Source organism: Crocodylus porosus, unplaced genomic scaffold (genome assembly GCF_001723895.1).
Source record: "Crocodylus porosus isolate Cpor-Errol unplaced genomic scaffold, CroPor_comp1, whole genome shotgun sequence".
Classification (NCBI taxonomy): domain Eukaryota; kingdom Metazoa; phylum Chordata; order Crocodylia; family Crocodylidae; genus Crocodylus; species Crocodylus porosus.
Window position 1 is genome coordinate 127965930 of NW_017728886.1, and position 15219 is coordinate 127981148.

At 39.7% G+C, this 15219-nt stretch overlaps 1 protein-coding gene across 3 annotated transcripts in view; it reads left to right on the top strand.

Annotated features, from left to right (window-relative positions):
* The window catches only part of TRIO (trio Rho guanine nucleotide exchange factor), a 386796-nt gene that overhangs the window by 235815 nt on the left and 135762 nt on the right, over positions 1-15219 (top strand). For all 3 annotated transcript variants that reach the window (XM_019541714.1, XM_019541721.1, XM_019541729.1), the window contains exons 20-27: positions 1693-1808; positions 4774-4896; positions 9165-9359; positions 9481-9596; positions 10242-10308; positions 10966-11075; positions 12747-12816; positions 13953-14042. In XM_019541714.1, the coding sequence (XP_019397259.1) occupies positions 1693-1808; positions 4774-4896; positions 9165-9359; positions 9481-9596; positions 10242-10308; positions 10966-11075; positions 12747-12816; positions 13953-14042 (887 nt within the window). The remainder of the gene's footprint in view (positions 1-1692; positions 1809-4773; positions 4897-9164; positions 9360-9480; positions 9597-10241; positions 10309-10965; positions 11076-12746; positions 12817-13952; positions 14043-15219) is intronic.

The window sequence follows — 15219 nt, forward strand, 5'->3', positions numbered from 1 at the left end:
CCATCAGGGGAGCTGCAGGAGCTGGTGGGGGATGGGGCCAGGTGAGGCAGCAATCTGGGTGCTGGGAGAGCAAGTAGGGGTGGTACATGTGGGCCCTGCAGGGGGAATAGTAGCGCCTTCAGGGGCTGTGGCCCCTGTGGGTGGACAGCAAAACATACAGGTATTTAGAATTTTCTTTATTATGATGATAGGCTGGTAGGCTTCCAAATTGCTTTAACACCTTAGATATGTCAATAAAACATTGCCCAACTGATCACGCTCTAGATAGATAGTGGTCTTTTGTTTTAATTGTGGAGGAACATGAATTTCAGGATATTTTACAGCATGACTTTGGAATTATTTTATCAGGGATTTTTCAGTTTTCAAATAGGGAACACCAGAATTCCTGTCATGGAGCCTAGTGACAGGATCCTGCCTGCTCACAGCTGGCACCTTGGACCCAACTGGAGGTGGCTAGCTGACCTCCCATTGACAGTTCAAAGCAGGCCACCACACCTGGAACATCTTACAGGCGATAGCTATCCAGATGGCCGGACAGGGGGCACACATGGCAGTAGTGCCATACAAAGGTCAACTTTGCAGCCACAGCCCACTGGCAGCTGGCCCAGAGGGGCAGATGCCTCTACTGGCTGTGCAGTCCGCATCCAGGTCTGGCAGGTGTGCAGCAGGTCACAGCCAAGCAGTAGCCCCCACTGCCAGACTGCTGCAGTGGGTAGAGGGTGCAGAGAACTCTCACGGCTGCTTCAGCAGTCCAGCTGGCACAAGGGGTAGTGTCTCCAGGTACCACTTGGCTGGGCCCCAGAAGCTCCTGAGAGTGAGTAGCCCTGAGGTGCTTGACAGGGCAGCTTTTTATATTGCTGAGGATAGTACATATGCTGCTTTTTATACTGGGCAGCTTTTTATACTGCTGAGTACAGGTGCTGGCCCCGGGCTCTAGTTTCCCCTGGCCACAGATCTGGGAGGAGCTAGGCAGGGTTATTTTGCCCCAAGTGGCACAACAATTTGCCCCACATCAAAGTGCGCGTCTGGGCATGCGTACTGAGGCAAAAAGCCCCGGCTCAGATTTGCACCGCTTCTATTTGAGCTGCTGCAAGCACACATGTCTGCATGTGTGGACATACCCTTAGGATTTAAAGTTTATTTAGAATATTCTAAGTGTTACGTTTGTCCACATCCTTAGGGTTTCACATTCATTAGGCACTGAACAAACAGATTAATCTATTTGGTTTTATGTTTGTCCATAAATTACACAGTAACACATCTCTTTTTTTAGAAGGACCGTAGGCATTTCAGATTACAAATAATTATTCATTATGATGAACTTAAATGCTTAAATGTATCATGTCTTGGTCCTTCGTCTCTTCTTGTAGCAATGTGGAAATATCTCTTACAAGTGTACTTTCCGTAGTCTCAAATTAAGGAAGAAAACAGAGCTTTTTTCATGAGAAACTGCTTTTTTTTTTTTTTAACTAATTGTTTTAGTACAATGTTTTGGTTAACTGTCCTGTCTATTTAATTAGGATAATATTCTTCTAAAGAAAAAGGGGCGCACGTTGTTTCATAAACTAAAAAGAACTGTATTAAAAACTTGTAAAACAAACAACAGTTATGTACCCTGCTTACAAACTCATTGCTGCCTATCATTTTCCAACTAAAGATTGCAACCTTTAATTCACCTGATTCTCTTTTCAGATATCTTGAATGAACTCTTTCAGAGAGAGAACCGTGTACTACATTATTGGACCATGCGGAAAAGGCGACTTGACCAGTGTCAGCAGTATGTGGTCTTTGAAAGAAGTGCCAAACAGGTCAGGATTTTCTCTAAGAACATACTAGAATATTTTATTTGACTCGTATTTCTTAAAAGTCATTTGGACATAAAGACTGACCGTCACAGGAACAAATAACTTAACACATGTAGTTACCAGGCCCTTAACAGTCAAGGTATAAGGTATATCAAGGTATATCACTGCTTAGCCCTCATTCTTCTTTCAGTATAGTAGCATTACACTTATACATTTAGTTATAGTTTGAATTACTACATTCCCGTCTCTCCTGCCATACTTGTACTGCATTGCCAATAGATTTTTTTTTTTTTTTTTTTACCAGTATGTGTTGGTGAAAAAAATTAAACACATTAACTTGTGCCAACATAAATGGATCAAGGGAGTTATCTAACAGGCCAACTGATTGTTTTCACTGGGTATTAGAGGAAGTTTATCAAAATAAAAGATTACTTTTGAATTCTTCTGTAACAGTAAGTAAAGGGTCAGAAGAATCTTGGTGGTTTTGCATATGTTTGGTTTCACTGTTTGTCCTGCATTCCACTTCCTGTATTTGTGTGGATTTATGAGTGCCAAGTTGGGGGAAAAAAAACCGTTTGATTTAAAAAATGTTTTAAAAAACCATAGTGGGACTTCAAGGCAGAAATATTAACTGAAACTTAACTTTTTTTTAAGTAAATAGAGGTCACACTGAGAGTGTCAGCCATGCCACTCTGTAAAACAGGAACAGGTAGTTTTTGTTTATCTAGAGCTCAGAAAACTACCTAAAAGTGTTCCAAAAGTAATCTTATCTTCCTGCAAGTACAACTCTATGTAAGCAAAAAGGCTGCAGACAAGAAGAACCACCTTGCTAACTAAATACAACAATGACAGTTACGACAAATATTTAAGTAGATGAAAATTAAATGAGTATATGAAAATACTCAGTTTCCTAATCCCTGGACTGCTACACTTTTTTTTCCTCAGCATTATCTAGGCAGACTGGTTTTACTCTGCAATGCTCGATGTACCAACATGTTTTTGTACAGCTGAATTCAGAGGGAAACGGTGACAGCAGTAATTTGAGTCACGTTAGAGTGAATCATGACTCATGATGTTCAACATGAATCCCCCTTTAAAAAAAACTCTTTTATTGGAGAAACAACTTAAAATTCAGCCTTGCTTGCCTTTATATAATTATCATTATGACCGAGACTGGCATATCAGAGAGCCTGTCAGCACTTTCTTTGTGAATCATGTTTTTCCAAGCAGCTGACAATTCAGTTACTTCAAATCAAATTGTCAATGCACACTGACAACCTGATTAGGAAAATATTTTGAAATTAATTTTGATTTGATTTGGGCATGAATAAGGTACAGCAGGGTTTTGTGGACCTGTTTCTGCACTCCTATAGAACAAAGGGATTAATTGTTCCTGTAAATGTGTGAATGAACTGGCAGGCATTTAAAATCCAAGAACTTATTTCATTAAAGAGCCAATAACATAACCTCCAGTTTTCCCCCAGGTTTTCCACGTGTGCTTCTGCATCTCCATAATGAAGTCTTCAGTGGTTATGTTTGGCTGTTGAGTCCAGAAGGATAGAAAGTAAAATACCTGAATCATAAGAAAGTGACCTAGGTCTTGTCTGGAAATATGGGGGGAAGCTAAACTTAAGAAACGCTGCAGCCAGAAGCAACATGACTTGATTATAGCTTGGTTATATAGTTGTAAAGGAAAGGCAGAGTGAAAGGCAGTGCCCTAATTTACTAGTCTGTGGTTGGAGAATGAGGAAGAGCTGAGGAAGATGAAAAAGTTCAGGTTTGGCCTTGGTGGCTTCAAATTGTTGTCTGGACTTCTAAAGCAGAAAAATACCTCTCATGAGAAAATCACTGCATTCTTTAAAGTGCCAGCTTCTGGGGAAAGCTCTTCATCCATGTCATGATCACAGTAAGAAATAACATGGGAAACTGTCAAAGGAAAAGTATGCTGGTGATGAGCACAGAGCTGTGTGGTTATGTGCTTTCCATCAAGTTGAATGAAGAAAGCAGGTTGGTACAATCCAGTATGTCTACTGTTTGGTGCATAAGGTCATGGTATAAAGTTGTGGGAAGAAGAAGCATAGTAGAAAGAAGAAGAGAGTATCCAGATTAAGGTGTGCAACCTCACCCCCCATCACTATTTTAAATATTGTCGCTGCAAAAGAGAGTGGCTGTTTTGCATGCCTTTTATGTGTTGCAGTAGTAAGTAGTGGCCAGCAGAGTGAGTTAAAGGTATAGTAGAAGCCATAAGATTAGTTTTCTTAACTTGAAGTCCCAAGCTTTGGAGGGAGTAGAAATTTTTTTCTGCCCTTATATCTTGAGTCTCTAGGTTAACAATCACCGCAGTATAGTTTTGTTTTGTTTTTTTTAAATAAAGTGTATGGTAAAAGTTAACACCTTTCTATTAAAGACACAACCACAAATAATGATTGATAGAAGCAAGTGGGAAAGCTGTTTGTGGGGACTGCAAGTTTTTTGTTGTGGGAATTTTCCTAACCATTATTCTCTAAATGATACGGAGGTAATGAAACGGGCAAGAAAATTATAGGTAGAAAATTTTAAGTTAATACATTTCATGTGCCCAAGAGCTTTCCATTTCTGCCTCTCAAAGTTTTGTAAAGCTAAAGGCTGATGTACCTTAACTTTGGACATATTCCAGCTCCCTCACAAAGTAAAATATAAATTGGTAGTTAATCCACTGCTAAACTAACTGTTTTACTTGAAATATTAGATCTTTTTTTCTTAAATTAGTAAGGTAGTTTTGTTCCATAAACTTTATGGCCCAGTAGTAGAAAACTGTGAATTCAGAATTGTTTCCAGTGAAGTATAGGATGGGTAAAAGTGAAATACAAACCTATCTAGTACTTTATACGTGACCATTCAATGTTTGAACAACAGTGATTTAGACTGGCTTTTGTTGGCAAAAGTATGTCACTGTCTTCTGCCCTCCACTGACTCTTGCTATATTTAGGCTCTGGAATGGATCCACGACAATGGAGAGTTCTATTTATCCACACATACCTCCACTGGTTCCAGTATCCAACACACTCAAGAGTTGTTGAAGGAACATGAAGAATTTCAGATCACTGCAAAGGTACACAAACAGCAATAGTAGGAGCCTGACAAGCTTTTCCATTGCACATTGGTTTTCTTTGGTCTGTGACCATTTAGGGTGAAATTTGGAAGGAGGGGGAGCATAATAAACCTAAAAACATGGTAATAAAAGAAAAAAGCCTAATACAATCCCAGTTCTGTGAGAGTGGTAAACGTTTCAGATGGAGTAGCTGTACACTTACGGTGACAAGGTTGTCATGAGTTAGCATTCAGAAAGGCAAAGATAACTTCCTTTCAACTTTGGTGTTACTTGGGTCTAGGCTTGATTAGGGATAATCTGCTTTAAATTTTAGTCTATATTAAGATATTATACTAATGTTTGTGTTTCAGTTGTGCTTCAAAGTATTAGATACTGTACAAATAAGATAACTCACGATTAAAGCTTTAAGTCTTTCAGGTCTAAGAAATGCAGGTTATTGAATATTGTCAATACTTCTAGGCAGTAGCAATTCTGTCTTGATTCTGTTTGGTGGTGCCAAAGATCTTGCACCATAGCTACAAATGTCATGCCAACTACAGTTAATTCCTGAATTAAACACTCGAACCAATAAGCTGCAGCAGAGACTTGATTCCCTCACAATCTATTGCCCCCCTATTAAATATTTCCACATGGTCTTCACCTCCCAGCTCTCTGCCCTTTGTGAAAGGGCCACGGGCTTTCAAACAGGTGACAAGGTAGCCAGCCTGAAAGAAGCCATAGGCCAATCTCAGTTGGAAACGGACATTGGGGCCTGGAGGAAGGGAAGAGAGATTGGTTAAAAGCCACTCAGCAATTCTCTCCCCACCCAAGGCCTAGTCTAGCCAAATCTTTGGTTTATGGTCAACTCCTGTTATATAGCTTCTCCCATGTCGCAAGCACCATCTTTGTTATATCCAGTGACAGTCAGTGTTTACCTTAGTGAGGGGTGGTGTCCTTCCTTTGCATTTGTAGATTTTCAGAAGGATGCATTATTCTCTATTTAGCCTTAGGCATATGATTCTATGATTATCAGAAGTGTTCAGCTAATAAAAATGAGTGTTCTTCAAAAAGAAACCAATCTTACATAAATCAAATAGAGAGTTCTGAACTTGCTGATAGCCACTGACAGGTCGGTCCTGGTACAACCTTGTAGTTTGTGAATGAATTGTTAAACTGGCTAAGAATGTTTTAGTTGCACTTCCAGATTTTCTTTTTGTGGTGATCTACTCTTAATTTTTTGACCGAAAGTGGTGATGGGAGAGACTTCTTTAAGCCTGATTAGGTTCTTTAAAATCCTCAGCGAGCTTGTGCTTTTGGAGTAACAGTATTCTCACATATGACTCCTGCTCAGTCTCCAAACTGTTCAAAAAAACTTAAAGAGATTTGGAGATGGCAACAGTTGCTCCTTGCTTATGAGTGAAGTCCGTTATATAAAAAGTGTATGGATGGGTTTCAACACAGACAAGTGCAAGGTGATGCACCTGGGGAGGAAGAACTAGCACCATACCTACAGGCTGGGGAACTCCCATCTCATCAGTGCAGAGGCAGAAAAGGATCTTGGAGTCATCGTTGATGCCAAGATGAACATGGGCAGGCAGTGTGGGGATGCAGTTAGGAAGGCCAACCGCACCTTGTCATGCATCCACAGATGCATCTCAGGCAGGTTCAGGGAGGTCATCCACCCCCTCTATGTAACACTGGTCAGGCCGCATTTGGAGTACTGTGTTCAGTTATGGGCACCGCACTTCAAAAGAGATGTGGACAACATGGAGAGGGTCCAGAGGAGGGCCACTCGCATGATCAGGGGGCAGCAGAGCATGCCCTATAAGGAGAAGCTATGGGACCTGAACCTGTTCAGCCTCCACAAGAGAAGGCTGAGGGAGGATCTAGTGGCCTCTTACAAACTAGTCAGAGGGGCCAACAGGCATGGGGGGAGTCCCTGTTCCCCCAAGCACTATCAGGAGCGACTAGGAATAACGGTCACAAGCTGGCAGAGGGTAAATTCAGACTAGACATCAGGAGGCACTACTTCACTGTTAGGGCGGCTAGGATCTGGAACCAACTTCCAAGCAAAGTGGTGCTGGCTTCTACCCTGGGGGTCTTTAAGAGGAGGCTAGACTGTTTGACCCCAGTACTTTTTCCTGCCATAGCAGGAAGTCAGACTTGATGATCTGTTTAGGTCCCTTCTGACCCTACCAACTATGAAACTTACATTGCTGTCAAGGAAAAGCTTAGGGAAACAAAAAAAAGCTTAGAAACATTTTTTGTGAATGTTATTTGTGCTCACGTCCCTTTGCTTCCAGACATTTTAAAGTAAAAACTAAATCTAACTCTACTGCTTTTCTATTAAGTGCATCAGCAAGTATCAGGTCTTTTTGGTAGCCAAAAAGGTGCTCCTACACTTGCTCTGAGGAAAAAGCAGAAAAATAACTTTTTACCTATGCTTCTGCACACTGGAGCTGCTTACCTTGCAGAAGAGCTTTTCCATTAAGTAGTACAATGAAGAGGAAATAACTGTTCCTTCAAGTAGTTGCTTGGGTGGTCATGGAACTGTGCCTTCCGTAGTGAGTCCTTTCACATCTGCTTGAAAGGATTTACAGCATTTTGGTTGGAAACTACCTGCATTATACAGCGTATCCCTCTTAATTTGTGAGATCTGGCTTTGACGTTTTTCCCTGTAACCTTGTGGCTGCTGTCACATTTCAGGGCAATACTGCAGCGGATTTTGGGGAAGCAGCACCTTATGTCCTTTAGCGTGGTAGTGAGATTTCAGTTAAGTGTAATGCCTTCATTGAGCAAATCTATGTTAACATTGTCGGTGTCTGTGGATATGAAGGCAAAGCTATTATTGTCTTAATTACTCTTTGGAAAAGTTTGCAGCAAGCATGTTTTAAAGTAAGACCTTTTATGTTTCATTATGTAGCTTTGTGACCAATCTTACTTTAATGGATCTGTAATACTTTAAAAGCCTTGAGATGCTTTATTTGCAGTTCATCCCTTACCAACAAGCTGCTATAATATCCAGCATGGCTTTTTAACAACTTTCACTTACAAATTCCTCTTAAAAGGGACCTAATGAGAATATTTTTTGTCACCTAGAAGCAGTGGGAGTTCATGGTTAGAGAATTTCCTGATTCTGCAAAATGTTATTTGAGTATCTCCTTTTTGTGACTCTTTCTGAAAAGAGTGATTTTTGGAGACTAATAATACACAGATTTTTTAATTTAGAGACTTGTGTTAAACTTCGCAGGGCACACTCCACGTTTAGTGTTTTGCTGAGAATTCTGTCTGTGTGCAAGGCAGAATAAAATTAGCCCAGCTTCACATAACTGTTGTGATACTATAAGGTGTACAGGAATAAAAACCTGACTGGTCAGAAAATATGCAGCTATGAGGTGAGAGCCAGGCTGCCAAACTGTGACTAATAAACTGTACTAATGTTCTTACCAGAACCAGACAGTATTTAAGGGATTTATTTAGTGGCGTTGAGGGCAGAAAGAAGAAATCAAGTGCTTGTCTGTGACGTGCTACTGTTATTAACATTAGATATTCTAATACCCATGGCTAGCTGGTAGAGACAGATGAACACACAGGCTTTTTACTTCCGTGAAGAAACAGGACTGGTACATTTCAGTAGTGCAGTAAAGTGGAGGGACCATTCTTGGTAAACCCAGTTCTTCAGTTGCTTTCTGAAGAAGACAGGAAGCTGAACAGCCCTCAGCAGCATTAAAAAAAATAGCTGATTGAAGGTGAAGTTACAGTTCTTCTTAAGCAACAGTGGCCCAACCAAGAATAAAGGCAAAAATGAGTCAGAAGGGTCTCAATTTTGTCAAGACCTAAGAATGTATTGAATTTTGCATGGTCATGGCTGGATAAAATGAAGTGGGAGCTGAAATTCTCCCTGAATCTGGGTCAATGTGTATTTTGTGGTAATAATCACATATTCAACTTGGGTTTGGAACCCCTTTTGTCCTAAGAGCTGTACAGACTCAGAGAAGATGTACGTAGTTTATGCCCCAAAAATATTACTGTGTAGAAGTTGCTTTCTGGACTGGAAGTTGAGTTTTTCTAAAGCTATTGCTGTTTAAGTAGTAAAGAGGTGCAGGGGGCTCTCTGCCCTTCTGTTCTTGAAAGGGGAAAAGGATCTGCTTGTAACTTTTTTTTTTAAAGAGGCAAGCCAGTTGCTTCCATCATTTCTCTACCTATCATTACTGATAGATTATACTAAACAAGCCCTCTTGTTACAGGTATTTGGCAGTAATTTCTCAGTGTTTTCCCATTTTTCACAGCAAACCAAAGAGAGAGTAAAGTTGTTGATACAGCTGGCTGATGGCTTTTGTGAAAAGGGGCATGCCCATGCAGCAGAGATTAAAAAATGTGTCACTGCAGTGGATAAGAGATACAGAGACTTCTCTCTGCGCATGGAGAAATATAGGACCTGTTTAGAGAAAGCTCTGGGGATTTCTTCAGATTCCAATAAATCGGTAGGTGAGATTTCAGCATACACTAGTGGAAAAACAAGCAATACCTTGCAGCTGATTGCATGGGCCATTGCTTTTTCTGTTTTCCTTCCTTCATCATTTCTCCTTTTCTTCTTTAACACAGAGCAAAAGCCTGCAGCTGGATATAATCCCAGCCAGTGTTCCTGGATCAGAGGTGAAATTACGAGATGCTGCTCATGAACTTAATGAAGAAAAACGAAAATCTGCCCGCAGGAAAGAGTAATGCAGTCTTTACAGATGCAGATGAATAAATAGATTGTGATAGGGAAGTAACTGTTATAGCATGGCTTGAAGTGGTATATTTCTTCTCATGGTAGAGTTTCCATAGACATGTACAGATTTACTTGTTGCCGCCTTCCTGTTTTGGTTTTTGAACACCAGGGTCTGGGGAACATCAAGCCAACACTTCAGGTTCAAAAAATAAATGTTAAAGTGGAAAAACAAATGTGTGAGTGTAGGGGAGAAATTATAGGAAAAAGCACACTCAAGAGGGACGAACACTTAGTAATCAGTACAGCTTGCTAAAAAGTGGATTATATTTTGTTCATGGCTAGCAACAGTGCTTGAACTTAATTTCTTATCTGTTGAGTTGTAACCACACAGTTCTGCAAGGAATTTTTTCTTCTCGGTATAGTTATTGTCAAAATCTAGCCCTGGCAAGGTTTCATTGCTGGCATTTAGTAGACTACAATCTTTCCCTCATCCCCAAAATATTTTCTGATCTCTTTTAAGTTCTCATGTAATGAACTTTTCCCAGCACTAAAAGAAAAACAAGGGGGGAGCATTTTCTTGTTAATGTAATAGCACTGTAGTTGTCATGAAACAAGCTTGGATCTAATTGTTCATTTTGTTATCTATCTTAAGGTTCATTATGGCTGAGCTAATTCAAACAGAAAAAGCTTATGTAAGAGATCTTCGGGAATGCATGGATGTAAGTCTATATTTTATTAGTCGATGATTCTTTATGAATAACTTTCTAATTAAAACTGTCTATAACAACCCAAATACTGTCGCTTTACCAGGATCAAATCCTGCACTAATTTGTGACCTGCTATTTTGTCAAAAGCAGTCAAACTGTAACAGGAGTTAGCAACTTCAGGATTTAGCCCATAATTTCAGTACTGAAATCTGTTTTGTCCAGTACAATACTATTTTAATGTACTAAGAACTGGCTGTCCACTTGTGTTGGGTTTTGTATTTGTTTCTGCTTTTGTTACCAGCACAGATGAGGCAGTGTTAATTCTTTCATTGTATTTATCACATGTTCTGCAACAGGCTGACTTTGTCTTTGAATAGAAATTCAGAGAGGTTCCGTGGAAATTGCCTAGTAATGGTAACATTTGAGCAAGCAATGCTGAGCACTTCCTATTGCACAAAATGTAAACTTCTGGATTCCCAGCCTGACCTTGGTATACTACCCTGAAGATTGCACACTGTAAAAGATTACTTCTCAGCCAATAGGTCTGAATATCAGTTTCAAAACTCAGATGCTGAAAATAAGAGCATTTGGGTGTTTGTTTAAAAAAAGATCAAACTAGTGCACTTTGGAAACTGTATCTTTTTAATGTACCTTTTTCCTTCTGGTTAGACATATCTGTGGGAAATGACAAGCGGTGTTGAAGAGATCCCACCTGGGATTGTAAACAAAGAACACATTATCTTTGGAAACATGCAGGAGATCTATGAGTTCCATAATAAGTGAGTGACTTAGTTTCATAGTTACTTATCTACTTATCTTCCATTCCCACACTACTAGTAAAACCAAATGACAATTTGAGGGATTTTCTAATCAAAATATTGTGTTTATAAGAATGAAATAATGTGGCCATTTTGCCACAGAAATATCTGAACTTCCCCCCACCCCACAACAAGAAATTTATCCACTTCACTGAATGTCTCTCTCCTTTTTGAAACCACCTCATCTAGTTCAGAAATCTCTTGTCTTGCATCTTTTAAGAAGCAAATAAAACTTGAGAAAAGTTTTAGATTGGCCATTTCCCTGGGAGGGTAGGGGAGGGGAGAAGGAGACACAGGTGGTTAATTGTCTTTGTAAAGGCTGTGGTTTGGCAGAATCCTTCATGTTAGTTTGTCTGTTAGACCTCATTTTTGGCCTTGTTGTAGAGGCTGCTGAGAAGGATGGTTCCTTTTCTTTCTTGGTGTCTTGGGATGGCTACCAAGGAGTGTGATTAGTAATGTGCAGTTTTATGAGCTTGCTGATAATCTTCTGGACTCTTCCTGTGAATTACTGGAGGGTTATTGGTAACAAATGAGAATGATGGCAAGGGATGCCATTGGTGAGGAAGTTGCATGCTGAGTTTACTGTTTGCCCAAGTAGCTACCCTTCAGTGAGATGATAAATACTGTGGATATGTTTTAACAAGTATTTTTTTTTTATTAGTTGGTGTTCAGGAAAAAAAGCAAGCCTTTCATTTTCAGACCTCCTTCTACTTATTTTATTATTCTTAGGATTTTATAAAAGTTAAACCATTTCTAAGCTTTTGATGAAAGGACTGAGTTAACCTGTTTCTGAAAAAAAGTCAACAACTATTGAGTCTTATTCAGTGAACAAAAATAATCTGTCAGTCAGAACAGCTGGTAGAATAGTATGTGTGTGAAGCTCTGGGTTCTCATTCAGTTCAGAGGAGATTCGGTGGCCAACTCTCCGAATTGAATGGGGAGACCAATAAAAAGTTTGAATCAATTTGAAGCTCTCCAAATCAATTTGGAAGAGATTCAGAGATTCAGGCTGGACGCAGATTCCATGCCAGTAAGCGGGGGAAGGGGGCTGGAGGATGAGGGAGGGGACTGTAGGGGGGACCCCCACCAGGCCCCATCCCCTGCCTACTCCCCCAACCTCCCTGAGCACTCCATGACCCCTGCCTGTTCTCCCAGCCCTGTCAATGGCTGCCCTGCCCAGCCCTGGCATCCTGGCTCTTCAAAAAAAAAACAAAAAAAAAAACACCCAGGACACTGGGGCTGGGCAGGGCAGCTATTGACAGGGCTGAGGTAGCAGGCAGGGGGTGGGGCCTGTTAGATTCGGCAGCAGACAGATCTCCAAATCAGATTCAGCCAAATTGATTCAGGACAGTGATTCAAATTACCAAATGGATTCACCATGTCCTGAATTGGCTGATTCTGAATCCAAATCCAAAGCAAATACTAGCCGCTTCGCTATCAGCTGCATAAAAAAAATTGAGTTTTAAGAGATGGGAGATTTTAGGGTTTTAGTATCTCAGATTCTCATTCCTTTAATATCCAAATAAATTATCTGATCCTGTCATTCAAATAAATTCTTGTATGTGTTAGGTGCCCTAATATTATTCCATGGGGGGTTTTATCTTTTAATCTTTTCTTTTCTTCTACGTATAGCATATTCCTAAAGGAGCTGGAGAAATATGAACAGTTACCGGAAGATGTTGGGCACTGCTTTGTCACTTGGGTAATGAAATTGTGTTTGTTGCTAAAAGTAACAAGTAAAATCAAGATGGAAAGGATAGTGGAGTCTTTTATCTTGTGTAACCAGTTTATTCAGGGCTGAATTTGTATAAGTTCACCCTTTCTTTCATCATGGAATAAATAAACTATAGATTATACTGCAAACTCTGGACCATCAAATACTAGTGTTGGGCTCTGTGAGTGGATCTAGGATTTTGGAAAGGGGGGTGCAGATGGTGTACTACATCATCACACGTAACGCAACACTTTTCTCTACTTAAAATAAAACCTAGAAGCTTTACTAATATGCTAGGGGACTAGCATTATTCAGTTTAGGATTAAAGCAAAAATAAATATAACCTTATTGGAATGTGCATGAATTTGCTATATCATATGTATAAAAACACAATTAACTAGACAGAAATATTCAAAATATGTTGTTTCATTAGTCCTGTAATTATTAATGTACATTTATTAAGTGTATATCACTTTCAGATTCATAAACAAAATCAAGCCTTTTTGAGCACCTTTACAGTGCATTCAGTGCTTCACTAAAAGTTATTTCTATGCCTGAGTTAGAGCTAAAAACAGTTCGCAGAGCTGCTACATTATCAGGAGCAGCTGACAGCAGAATTGCAGAAGAAAGGCTAGTTTGATTAGTGGAAACATTAAAGACCATTAAAAAGCAAAGAGGGTTGTTAACACTTGTGGAATGAAGAATTTAAAAGGAATTATGTTGATTATAGACAGCCATGAATTCAGCTGACTCCCTCCCTGCTACCTGAATGGAAGTGCTGCTGCCATTGCCAGGCATCTGGTTTTAAGCTCTAGGTGGAGCAGGAATGAGAGTGGGTGCAACTGCACTGCTACACTTCTGTCCGCCCTGCATCCACCCCTGTTAAGCTCCCAGAGGAGCTCACATGAATCATGTACCCATGTCTAGGGGTAGAATGCAGATCACTGCATTTATTTTCTGCCTTAGAAATCAGTGTCTTGCTTTTCAGTGTTTGGATCATAACTTTATCATAACATATCATAACATGTTCTCTCGCTGCTGATTTGAATAGGAAAATCTGTAGTAGCTTGGGCAGAGGAAATGCTTTTTAATAAACTATTTAAATTTGTGTTTTGTTTATGCAGGCAGACAAGTTCCAAATGTATGTTACCTATTGTAAAAATAAGCCAGATTCCACTCAGCTGATACTGGAACATGCAGGAGCATATTTTGATGTGAGTACCAGACTACTTGTACCCAAAAGAAAAATTTGGATGGGCTGTTTTAATTTTATTGTTCAGTCCCTAACATGAAAATTGGGCAGGAACATCAAATGAGTTTTCAGTAATTGATAGTGATTTAGAACAACTTCAATTAAATTGAAGGACTTTTTAATGTCTCCTGTGTTTAATTTATAATGTTAGATTGCTATAATGTTCTCTTAAATCCATTAAGATTTGATGTTAGAAAGACACTCCAACACAGCAAAGGAATTAGAAATCTAGTAACAATTGGGTATCTAGTGAAAATGCAACCAGATTTTATCACTTAAAACTGAGACACGCATCTACAGTTTCCAGAGGCAGATGCTGCATATTTTTGCCATGGTATATTTTGGTTAAATTTCATTGAATTGAATGAAAACTAAAATCATTTACAGGGCTGGAAAGAAGTGGCTGCTCTGTCTAGAAGCATGAAAATTCTAAATTAAAACTAACTTGCTTTTCCAGGTACATGTACTGTTGAAACCTGCTAATCTCACTGCAGAGAACATTTTCATGTAACAATTACTGGGCTTCCTCTGATGTCTGGTCCCAGACAAGGGCTGGTATGCACAGGTGTTTTAGAACTCTGAGGAACTGCACTTTACTGAAGAGCCTCATCATTAGCTACACTAGAAAACTAAATGCACTTGTTGGAAGTGTTTTAAATTAAGGATCATGTTTGCTTAAGAACCAGTTACAGTGCTTCCCCCAAATAGATATGCTAAGGCACTGCTAATTGTATGTTAGCAAAATAGCTATGAGGAACAATTGTGAAAAAGGGATTAAATTAATCTCATTAAAAAAAAAAAAAAAATCACACCTGTCCAGATGTACGTCAAATGGTTTTTCATAATATAACTAACAACATTGTCTTTTAAAAATAAAATCTGTTGGGACTTCAGAGGGTGGTGGTGGATGGGTCATATTCGACCTGGGGGGAAGTGGGCAGCGCTGTTCAATTTCTTCATCAGTGATTTGGACGACAGGGTGAATTGCAACCTGTTTAAATTCGCTGATGATACCAAAATTTGGGGTGAGGTAAGCACGCTAGTAGGGAGGGAAAGACTGCAAAAAGACCTGGATAGGTTACAGGAGTGGGCTGACATAAACAGGATGCATTTCAATACTGACAAGTGCAGGGTGCTGC